Genomic DNA, 12,886 nt, shown 5'->3' on the forward strand with positions numbered 1-12,886 from the left:
TAAATGTTGTAAATAGAGCATTGTACATATATAAAAATGTTTTCAAGATACACAATGTTTTGTGACTTACTAATGATACAGTATGAGGTCGTCGTTACTTTGATAATACTAATAGCTTTAAGGCATCAAATTCATTTACAATCAGCTGCTATTCTAATATCAAAATACCTTAATACTATATATGTATATGTATAGCAAAGAAGAAGCTTCGTCCGTTTGATGATTCGCTTTGATTACTGCCGCTATGTCCAACGCTTTGTCAGCCCATTAGTATCAGTGATAACTCTGCTGAGGAAGCACATACAAAAAATGAAAAATAACTAAAATCAGTATATAGCTCTAAATGAAATTACATTTTGATTATGGTATACAAATAAGCATAACAATAGAGATGCGAATGCACACGCATTACTACCCAATTTAAAGAATCACTTTAGCGAAGTATAACAATAACAGCAAAACTTTGAATTGTCATTAATTTCCAAGCCAATGTTTACAATAAATATTTTGATTGCAAGTTGCGTGCAGCTAATCGCGACGTATGAATTGCAAATATAGATCAGCAGTTTTTATAATTCTCTCAAATTAGCGCAATTATTCACAAGCCTTTATTGAAAACGCGTATAAATGCCGAGTTTTTGGACGATTTCTCAGTTAGTGGGCTGCGTTGAGGTTTTGGAAAATGTGGCAACGCATTTTGTGTTTCTTTCTGGCGGCACGTTGTGCAGTTGCGGTGGACAATGAGGTGGAGAAGCTTTTCCGCGATATGGAGATAGTGTCCGATATACTGGATGCACCGCCCAAGGAGTTGTTGAAGGTTGGTTTAATATTTATAAAATTTGTTCATTGTTCAGTTAAACGATCCCGAAGAAAGTGTTTTTAAATCTACTACGATCAGTCGAAGCAAAAGAAGCAGTTGCCTCTATCAACAAATTTTTTTAATTTTACAAAAAATTTTTTTTATAATCTTTTTCAGATTGAATATAATGGGAGCTTAGAAGTTGGCAACGGCGAGGAGTTCACACCCACTCAAACCAAAGACGAACCCAAACTTTATTGGACATCCGAGCCAGATGCTTACTATACAGTTATCATGGTCAATCCGGATATACCAACGCGTCAGAATCCGTTGCTGCGCGAATGGCTACACTGGTTGGTTGTCAATGTACCGGGAGTCGATATCGCCAAGGGTGATATCATAGATCCCTATATTGGACCGATGGCACCCAAAATGAGTGGCATACTACGTTACGTGTTCCTTATTTACAAGCAACCCGGTAAACAAGTGTTCGATGAAGAAAAGATTACCAACACCGATGTAACCGGTCACGAGAAGTTCTCTTCCATGGGCTTTGCTGGGAAGTATAATATGGAACTGGTGGCTGGCAATTTGTTTCAAGCGCGCTGGGACGAACTTGTGCCCAGTTTGCATAAACAATTTGGTATAAGTTTGTAAAAGTGAAAGGATATGAAAAGGATTTGATGAGGTAGTTAAGTCTGTATTATGCATTAGGATGGTGGAAGTAGAAACAGTATTTTATGTAATTAAGGAGAAGTTGAAAAAATGTACATTTTAGTTAGGCTTTTGTCAATTTTTGAAGCTGGTGCTTGGTTTGTTTTGGAATTAGCTGGTATATGAGGGAAAGCATAAGTTTRATAGASAAAGTTCCTWATCATTGTATTTTATTTATATTATRTAYGTATTTAMTTTGTAGTTGTATTTTTATTTAATAAATGCTTAGCTTATTTGACGAACATTCCAAAAAAAACGCTTGACTCAATTTTCTGAAACTCGGTGCTGTAGGCGGTTTTAGTTCTTAAGCAGATCATGGATTCCTATCCTAAGATAACTAGAAAACTATTTGAATGTTTCATAAAATAAATGGAATTCCTTTGAAAAGTCTAAAAGTGGTTTCAACCTCCCTTCATTCCATATCTAGATGAAAGGCAGAATAATAAATGCTGTGTAACCACTACTTTTGATTATTCTCAATTAGAGTACACTGAAACCGAATTAGAGAGATCCCTCCAAACTCTAACGTTTGAAATTTCGATTAGCCGTTTAGTTATATTTTCCAGTAAACAAAATTTCCTCGATCTATATTACACAATTATGAAGGTGGATTTCTCATAGACAAATCTGTTTATTTGCATTTGGAAAGTTATTAAAATTTGGATGGTGGAAATATTGACATCCAAAAGGGATGTATTTATTGCTTTGGTTCATTTTTTGGACATTTTTTTTAACCCATTATGCCTGCGGAAGTTGCCAACATTCTTTACGGATTCGTCAAAGTTTTTGGGGAAGACTTACTGCTTTGGAGTGCAGCCTTTTTCGGAAAAGTGACCATCCACTCAGATAACAGGGCGGCGATACTAGCCTTGAACTCATTAACAGCGCGTTCGGGGCTAGTCAAGGAGTTCCTAACCTCGCTATCAACAGCATCGGGTGTCTTTGTAATAAAATTGCTAGGGATGCAGGCCGCAGCAAAATCGCAGGAAACTGTAAAGCAGATGAGCTAGCAAGGAAAGGCACTGTAGAACCACTACTACTAGATAGCTGAGCCTCGGAAGCTTGGTCAGCGCTGAGTCACCGTAGGTACATGTCTGAAGCCTTTTGGTCTAAGATCGATCGCACTGGATCTAGTGATTTCTTTGCATTTAATTAGGTTAGCTTCTTCTTAGTTTTRGGGCTTTTAAGATACCATCTGYAGAAKTTGTATGGAAGAAKATGAGATGCAAACAACACAACAYTTCTTTCTTRACTGTCCCGCATTTAGGAGGTCAAGACTCATACAGTTGGGAGCGTATACCTTTAAACATCTCATCGAGCTGGTGGGAAAGGAAACTAAACGCCTCACCAAATTTGTATTGGCTCTGAGCCTTTTGGTAATTTATAAGTTCGAACTTTTCTACGGCCTCCCAAAGCACTAAATAAATTATAGTAATCCAYGTGCGATCTTTGATCAGTCATCTAGCCTAACCTAACCCTAGTCCTCTTCGGTATATTATTATATAAATATTTTGAAAATAAGGCTCAATACACATCAGACAGCCGTACATATCTTCCTTTCAAGTCGACAGACATAGAACAATTATGGGAGTTACGGAAGAGATATATAAACCTTTTCAATAATCTTAAAATTGTGCATGACAACAGTAAGTGAAATTGTTTAGGAAAATTAATATTAGAATTCTCTACGAAAAATAATTGTTCTGAATTTTTAGGATAAAGTAAAGTTCCAATTCTGGGACTGTAACAACGCTGCTTGGAACATAAACTGACTGCTGCAATCTTATTTTAGATCTATACTACGTACTCTGAACAGTTTGTTTTTCCCGGAAGGAAACGTCGGACACKCTATAAATCAAATACACAAATCACTATGGTGACGAGGTGAGTCGATTTAGCCACTGTTTTAGCTCGTCTGTCCATCTGTATATACACAAACTATTCCCATAGGTTTTGAGATATCGATAAGATATGTAGCACATGTCCTTTTCTCCTCAAGAAGCTGCTTATTTGTCGAAATTGCTTACACCGAAGCACTATAATATATAGCCCATACAAACTGATCGTTCGAAATCAGGTCCTTGCATATACYTTTTTGTTTGTCAGAGAATATATTATGATAGTTCGCAAACAGATTTGTTTCTAACTATCTATGCTATAAGATATGCACCTATGAAAATATTGAAGTGAATATGAGCAGCTTAACGTTTTTCTTTTTTAAATTAATTATGCAKTTATTTGCCGTAGAAAAGCTACAAGTGATTTTATTTTTAATAGCATATGCAGTCATTAATGGCTCATTGCACTAAAATGTTGCACCTTTATTGTGTAAATTTAATTTTTATACGCAACTTCTTCTTTGTAGCGCAGCTCTTAATCTAACCACAGCTTAACTAAATTACGTTCGTCATATATTTTCCTACCTGCATATCGGCAACCATTAAGACCACCTCGAACAAATTGCAAAATGTTAGTAGTGAGAATTTCACTTTAATTGACCTTTGCAACTGTCATTAAAAATAACATCATTTCAAAGAAAATAAAAAAGTACAGTCAACCAGGTCTGCTGGTGGTGGCATCAATATGCCAAACGTATCCTTGCAGCTTGYCACAAACACTTGCTCGTGCAAAGCACCTTTGGCGAACACATGCGCATAGCGATGCATGCCACACTTGCTGCAAACTTACATTTACGTGTGCAACAAAGTGGTTGCCACACATTAGTGTTGTACATTGTACTCATTTTATGAAAACAGAACAATTAATACTTTGCGAAAGCCATGCACTGTTGTTGCATTTACGGCACGAGTAAATTTGGTGTGGCACAAGCACGTTGCGGTGGCATGCGGGCTCATTAAAAACTGTGGCACGCCTAATGTACCTGTTCGGGAGCAAACCGCTCGCGCCCGCATGGAATATCTAATGCGCTTYTCTTGCGGCAAGTGAAGGGGGAGCCAATATTTAATTTCAAACCGAAGAAATTAAAAGAAAAAAAAAGTATGTGGAAATAAGCAGTAACTTGTGCACGTTCAGGTGACAGACGACACCACGTACAACAACAATTGGTGCWACATAAAATACTATAGGAACAAAACAAGTGCAATCGGTGGCATGCACACACGAATTTCGGTGCAAAGCCGACGGCTGTTGCACTGCCACGCTTAGTATGCACCACTGCACAACGCGCGGGGCAAGTGTGTTTGCCGTCACAACCACCAGCAGCAGCAACAAACACCACCTTCAACAAGCAGCCGCTTACCTGTCTAGGCACGCTCGCAGGGCACGTCCCGGCTGGACTCGCTTTGAAGTGTCCTCCCGACAGCGCTGCACGGAAATGCGCCGGACAGTGGCAGTGCTGTTGGCAGGCGACTGTCGCGCGCCAACGCGCACACAAACCCACTTRCATCAACGAATGCAAATACGCTTGCGTAACGACACATGAAAGTTGAGCGCAACATCAAGAAGCGCAGGCGACACTTAGTTTTTCCTGCAAAKGCCGCCTGCCTTATCACAAAAAAGAAGGGAAAAACAAGCAAGCAGGCACTCTTCAAAAGGTAAGCTATGCGCGGCCGTCCGTCGTCCACACATTCGCCCTCTGCCATGTCACATGCCATCACTCTCCGCTATGTTGCTTGTAATTTGAATAATTATRCTCACAAAGTGCTCGTGCCGGTCGYCGGTCAAATGCCTAGTTTTCCTCCTACCATCTAAAATAACACAAACAGAGTTCATTGCAATTCGAGTAATGAACACATTGCATAATACATCCTGCCCGCAGGACTTGCATTGTGTGCATTACCACCGTTTGTTGCATGTACTCGTGCTAGTTGTTGCAAGCAGGTGGGCTGCAGCTTAGGTATTTATGCATAATTGTTTATGCGTTCACTGGAGTGAAACAAGTGTTTGGGTCAGTATCGTTTTCATGTTTTCTTCGCCTGACCGGTCGGTTGGCTAGTTGACGTGTCCAGTATGGGTATTTGTGGCATATGCATAGCGCATTCGTTTCGTAGTTGGAATATTTAAATTTCAGGACGTTAGATAGTCAAGCTATGTGGGCACAGCTGTCTTATATGTGCTGACTTATTTAAAATTAATTACAATATAATTTTACAGATAAATATTTCTCTTTTGAATGTCCTGTTATCCTGAATGTTCATTYTGAAATTCTACTTTATTTTATTTTATATTTATTGAGAGTATAAAAAACTAAAACTATAGCTTTATAAAGTTTAAACGTGGTAAGATTTAGCTTATTGGAATTTTGTCTATTAAGGATTAATATATTTCTGTTTTGTTTCAAAAGCGGAGGAGAAACAAAGAAGGATCAGTTATATAGCAGCCGAAGCCGAGCCCAGTCTTTGATAGAGTTTCTCAGTGCCCACAGTTATTCGAACTCACTTCTGTTTCTACCTTTTCAAGAAAGCCTTTACATGCATTCATGCTATCTATACACTTAAAGAATTCAGTAAGCTACATATTGTCACCTATCATCAAAAAAAAAAATCGAAAATCGCTTTCTGATATAATAACCAGTATATTGTATATGGTAACCAATATATAACCATTATATAACCAAAACTCAAATTTTTTTCAATGTGAGTGGTTGCCTGTCTGTTATATCGTTTTTCCTTCGCTTATAAACGTTTGGTTACTTTGTATTTTATGTGACGATATGCAAGGCACATAATCTTAGTTTGAAATATTAAGTAGCACGAAAGTGAGACTAGTTCATTCGAAAAATCCTACCTTCCTACCTTTCTTCCGTCAAATACTGAAATCCTTAAGTCAAGTACCAAAATTACAACGAATGGAGAACTGAAAGGGTCAAATACCAAAATTAGAACGACTGGAGATCTGAAACTTCCATGGTAATGCTGAGAAGTCAATGCAGCCTCTGGGAGTGACAGTGGGTTGCAAATTTTGAACCAGTGGTATCTTTGCCCAAATTCTGCCAAACAATTTTYCGTAAAAGATGTGCGCTAACGGTAAACTACAAATAAAGCAGAAAYATCACTGACCTTCTTACATTTTATTACGTCAGGTCATTGTTTTGAGAATAATTAGTCTACAAWAAATGTCCCTAAGGCAAATATCGAGCAATCCACTTTATAAAACTACAACTAGCTCAGTTGTTTGTCGCTAATCTCTTTTCCGTTATTTTTTTGTGCGCTCACATGAGACCTCAGGACAAGATGAAGATACTACAGATGCTGAAGTAATTCAAAATTCAAAGCGTGCAAATTTGCCAACTTTTTCATTGATTCCCGGCATTGCTTGATGTCTGTTTTACTTTCTTTCTTTTWCTCCTTTAATATTTCTGTTTACGGCAATTTCATTTAAATGATTTTTCCTTCTTTTCATACCCTATGAAAATTATTCTGTGAACGTTCCAAAGTACATATAATCGCCATAAGGTATTTTTCGGTTCTGTTCATTGCATATCGTCCACTCGGAGGATAGTCAACTTGACTTTAAAATTAAATGATGGCTAAGAATGGAATAATTTTTGCAAACATTTGGCTCATAATATTACTCAGATCATAATTGGCACAGCTTCGCTTTCTTTACACCTATTTTTGTCATCAGAACTATATAAACTAAACTATGCAGAAAATTATGTGGCTCGAAAATWGCATTTCATTAAAAATTCTTTGATTTGAGTCTCTCAAAGTACTCTATCTCATGAACGTTTTGTCCAATAGAAAGGATGCCTGTCTTAAGAGGCGACTAAAGGCCAATATGCATGACGTCTGTTATTTAACTTGCTTCGAAATATCAGTTTAGTCTCCTCAGAAATAATGCTATAATACTCATCTTGWACTAACTTTATAGGCTTTCAATGAGTTTYCTTCTAATGAAAAGAGATTTTAAGTTCAAGCGACAAATGTCACCAGTCATTGAGGTTGTTGCGTGCTGAACTGGTAGTTGTAAAAGCTATAAAGTCTGCCCCGAGACTTGAATCTTTTACCACGGGGAGCAGTTAGCCCTTAGAGTTCGATCCAAAATGCTCAGTGGGCTTGGCTCTTTGGGCAGATTCGTGGTGGCTGAGGTTTAAATCTAAAACTAGGTAGAATTGGAAATTCAGTTCAGTGTGGAGTCGCACTGCGGCCGAATGCCGCACACACAGCCCGGTAGAGCTTTTATTTCGGCCTCGAACCCGAGCAAGGTGGAAAAGGTATCCTTTTAGCTGACTAATTGAAACTGAATTATATTTACAAAAGGCTTGTATTGTTTGGAGCGCTGATCAACGCATTGTTTTGATCAACAAATTTTAAAGGCTACTTCAATTACAACACAAATGGAAAGAATTACGATTACTTCCAAAGCAGATAATACTAATATTTCATTATGACTGGCTCTTACCTCAACTATTTTGTGATAACGCCCTAAATTGGAATGACATGCAATGAGAACACCTCCAGGATATCTAGGCTAGGTTCGGTAAGGTTAAAACGTCGATGCTATAAAGGGATCTTACGTGCATATAAATATCGGCGTTGAGTGGTTAGCAAATTTGTTACGTTTCGGATATGTCGGATATATATACTTTTGTAGGTGGCTGAAAGGGTTATCGTCTAYAATAGCGTATAATACAAATTCAAAATTTGTAATATTTGGCAAATGACTGTGCTGTCACTTAAGTGTGAGTAAACTCTAGTTAAATTATTTAGTCTGAGCTAAAGTTTATTAATCTGCTGAGAAGATGAACTCCTTTTTGTTATTAGAAAATTAGTATGTATTGATAGCTTGTAAACAAAGCCTCCAAAAAATAATCACTGATATTCTCTTTCATTAAAAATATTAACTCAAGACTTTAGTTATATATAGCTCAAAGAACAAACAGAAAAAAATGTGTGGAAGCCATATGCTCGTCATTGCTTGACGCTATTCAATTTTGCCCCCAAGCAATAGTTCAATGAACTTCCTGACAGGATATTGTACGAGTTGTATAAGTAGAGCGCACAAGTGTGAGTAAACGCTGAAACAAGAAAATAAAAAAGAACGTAGCAACATTTAAAGAAATCACTGCACTGCGGCAGAGTGGAATGGAAACAGGTGTGTCCTTTGAACGTGAAGSAGTGCAACGAATTTTTACGAGTCTGCGTCGTTTTTTCCTGCATTATTTCTTTGCAGGAGCGAGCACTTGTTCGACACAAAGGCGGCTTAGAGGCAGTGCTGATGGTGTCACACCCACACAAATACGTGAGGACGCTCACAAGTAGACAGTGTGCTGCATGTTTTGAATGCTCACAAAAAATCAGTGCACATCTGTAGGAATTGAGGTCAACGTTTTTGGCATTTCAAAAGCAAAGCGTTGGAGCTATTGAATTTATGGGTTTAGTTAGAGGACTCMATGTATGCTTGTAGACCTACATATGCTCGATTTTAGCGCATTCTGTAAATGATTTTGTAAGCAGCCGTTGTCGCAACAATTTCTTGGCTTCCAAGGCACAGTGACATTTTGATTTAATAATTGCAGGAAAAATATATTTTGTCAGATACAATCATACTTGAATATTTAGTAAAAAATTCCGTTGAGTGAACAATACAAATTTTTTTTATTATGATTCTGACTCACACAGGATAGAAGCGGCGTAAATGCCTCCCGCATGATGAGAACTGGCCTTAAGAGAAAATAAGTTCCACTTTTGAACTCTATATGTATTTTTTTCGTGTCCACGACATCACCGCGAGAATTTCCACCCTGAAGAAATGGCAAACTGACATATCAGCTGACATTTTAAATTATTGTTAAAATTGGGCCTTAAGAGATTMACAGAAGTTTTAACAGCAATAACTGGTAGCGMTATTGGGYAACTAACCGGTTATTTAACCGATAGTYGACTTTAAACTCTGTAAACTTTGCGTTTTGTTGATTTGTTTATCAGTTATAGTGCTTAATAGAAAGACCTCTAGATCACCCTTAGCTKAGTATTGTCTATCAGACTTGATAAATGAAAGTTTATAGCAGTTATATCAGTATTAAGTTTCARAATTTCAGTCTGATGATGAAACTAGTTTAATAAGCTTCCATTTATCATRATAGAATATYCTGTATGCTAYAGGGGCATGGGTGTAAYATKGAAAATTTTCGCTGTTTTTACCTCRCAGGACTCGCTCACATTTTCTTCCCCAATACACCACTGTGCAATGCTTACATTNCAATAAATCCAAGCGAAGTAGATTTTCGGCTCCATTCATGAATGAGTTCTACTTTAAAATTTGAATTGCATTTAAATGCGACGCGGTGCGCAATGTTGTTGTGATTTCTACGCTGAAGCAATCACGCATGCTTTTATGTTGTATTATTTTGGTAGTGTACAGTGTACTTATTGGAAGGAAAGGTGTTTTCCTTTGCATTTCAAAAGCGTGCACGCGCGCATTGAGGAATTACTCAAAGGAATTTCCGGTGTTGCATTTGAAATGAATGAATGAAGTGCTTGCTGCTTGCTCCGAGTGTCGTATGCATGCGTACCGATTTCGGCAGGCGACGAGTTCAGTGACTGGYTGGCGGCCATGGCGCRCATGCGGAGGAAGCATRTGTCGCCTTTGTTGGCTTTGAGGGCAGCAAGAACAGCCGCACTTTTGCCTCACCATGGCGAGTACGCGCGGTGATTTGTTCCGTTCCGAGTGCGAACATTATCGCTGCCGAATCTCGATATTCGATGGCGACTTCAAAGGCGGCCGTAGCGCGGTAGTGGCATTCGATTTTATCGGTGCAACAGAAATAGAATAAATTAACGGAAAGCAGAATGGAAATCAATTGAGTGCCCGAATGGTCGTGATTTTATCGGCTCATTACGTTTAACTGCTTGTTACAGTAGTTAGCACTGTTGGCGCGCTATRTGGCGCGGTGCTAGTGACGGCGGCGACGTAGCAGGCAGCCATCGATGATTGTCATTTAATTGATGTGTCCCGCGTGCGCTATTAATTWCGGCCGACGGCAGACAACGCGCGCCTCATATTGCATAGCAAAAGTAGTAGACTTTTGTAGAAAGGTTACTGTGTGTGTGTAAGTGGCATATGTCTGCAGTGACAGCCGGCGCGTGCTTTTCCAATATCAATATCAATTTTTAGTATGCCAGCGTTTCCGTTGCAATTGAAAATTTTGAAATAATTAATATTGAAAATTCTTACCCTCCAAATTTAACAAAAACAAAAGTAAAAAATAATAATTTAAATGCCATGCGCCACCACTTCTAAGCACTTTCTTCACCCAAAACACGAACGCACGAAGCGCGCATGTGCAACAGTCCGTTACAAGTCCTCATTTAACTGAATAACACAAAAAAAAAACAACAAGGACCTGCATGGYTATGCACTTGTGCTATACTTGTGCCTGCTTGCAACAGGCAACACGCTTGCAATAAAAGACATGTGTGCTGCGACAAGGATAATGCCATCACACATGCCTTGTGTCATCAACCCGCTGTTGTATTTGTAAAATACTTATGCAATATGACACAAAAACGTATAAAAATAACTGACAGTATAATTCGCCCCGCGCCGCGCCGCACTCAAGCGTARATAATACCAGCGTTGATACCGTTTTGTGATCGGTACCTTGAATAATATACAAATGTTCGTAACAATGAAGAGTTCGTCTAGTTCACTAAAGAGCTACTGACGGAAGGTATTCTATTTATATTATATTATCTAATACTTATACTCTAAAAGAGAGGATTCAATGTTAATGAGCAAGAAATAACTAAKATTCATGCACGTTTTCTTATAACATAGCTTATAAAAAATAAATTTCGCCAGAGGAGACTAACTCTTCTCACTTTTGAAGTATTAATGTTTTCCACAAAGGACTACATTGACAGAGCCAGGAAATACTCAGAGCTTCTTTTGTCGTACGAGAACACTAACGATTCGATCGAACTATGAATTTGTCGCCCAACTCAGGAATAGTTTTCGAAACAGAGTCTTTTACAGTTACATGTAACAACAACATTTTTATTTCTGGTTAAGTTTAATTTTTGCATTAAAAAAGAAAGTAAGATTTTTGTCGTGAAGGAATTAAAAACAATAGGCTATATTTCACGTGATCGCCAAAAACTTTCAAAGTGTGATATTATTGCGGATCTATAGGTCCTGATGAGATGAGATCACTTTTAGTGAATAGTGGTATCAACACATTTGTGAAAAAAAAAATATTTTCACTCAGATATCGAAGGTATGAGCTCAGTTGTTAAACTGTTATTTTGCGTTTAGTTCCATAAAGTTTGTTTTCGGTGGAGCAAATAGGTATTTTTTGTAAAATAGTTTCATAATAATTTGCGAAAGGCTTGGGTACACTCGAAACATCCATATAATTTGGGAGTATAATGAGCATTCTTTAAAGTARAACAAATTCATATGCTTATCAGGCACTGATCGACAACCCGTTTCTGTTCRACGCCAAGATTTGTTAAATTTGGAATCGACTCTAGGAGAGTTTTGAAGAACTTAAGTTATTAAAGTTGTATGGAGAGAGTGAGTTTTAGACATCTACGCACTTTATCTTCCATTGTCCACCATTTGGAAGGCTGAGAATGCACCATCTGGGCAATCTTACATCCGCCGACCCGCAGACGTAGCCGAAACTGATACTCGTATTAGCCGTCTCAATACATTTGTGATAGACCCAAAAATATTATATTCAGATGATTTGATAGTGATTGGCACCTGACCTTAACAAGAAATTTAAACTGTGTTTCGAGGGAAAGAGGTTTAAGGATGAAGTGATGAAGCTGACAGAACTGAGTAGCTACARTTTCGAGGGCCGTAACTAAAAACCTATATCAGATATAGACTTAAAATTTTGGTACTTTAATTGTAAAGCTATAATTAACAAAATATGTGAAACAAAATGTATTTTGTTTTGTGCATTCAGACTAATTCTGCTCCTTAAACTACCAAATTAATTAAGGGTGCTTTACGATCTCAAACGCCTATTTCAACATAAAGCACAAGGTGTATCCGCTATATCTATACTATGCTATAAATAAATGCCTTTGCAGTCAGCTGCCAAAAACTCGGGCCCAATATTCGTCAGCGGCACTTCAACAGCAAAGTGCAATACCAGACACAAGTGGCAGATGTCTTGGCTACACCAACCACCAATACGTTCACCGATCGGCCATCAAGTATCAGCAAGGAGTAGCGTTATTAGACAGCGGAGGGAAACGATAGTGTAAAACTATTTGGAATTTGAACTCAGAAAAGAATCCAAAACAAAAGAAAGCGCTGAAATTTCTTGCATTTAGTATATAGGAGTAAGTAAATATGTATGTATGTACTTTTATATATGTAAGTATGAATTTGTGGCGTGCGTTAGAATATGAAGTGTTTGTGTCGGAGACAAAGAGTTGCCTTCAAAAAAGGAGA

General features: G+C 38.0%; 1 protein-coding gene across 1 annotated transcript; it reads left to right on the plus strand.

Moving 5' to 3' along the window:
• The first annotated feature begins 678 nt into the window (after window positions 1-678).
• On the plus strand, window positions 679-1,653 carry LOC108969063 (putative odorant-binding protein A5). The gene is made up of 2 exons (XM_018933562.1): window positions 679-817; window positions 977-1,653. Exons 1-2 carry the CDS (start codon window positions 683-685, stop codon window positions 1,454-1,456), a joined length of 615 nt encoding a protein of 204 aa, XP_018789107.1. The 5' UTR covers window positions 679-682; the 3' UTR covers window positions 1,457-1,653.
• Window positions 1,654-12,886: the final 11,233 nt, after the last annotated feature.

Source organism: Bactrocera latifrons, unplaced genomic scaffold, assembly GCF_001853355.1.
Source record: "Bactrocera latifrons isolate USDA-ARS-PBARC rearing strain unplaced genomic scaffold, ASM185335v1 scaffold_24, whole genome shotgun sequence".
Taxonomy (NCBI): Eukaryota; Metazoa; Arthropoda; class Insecta; order Diptera; family Tephritidae; genus Bactrocera; species Bactrocera latifrons.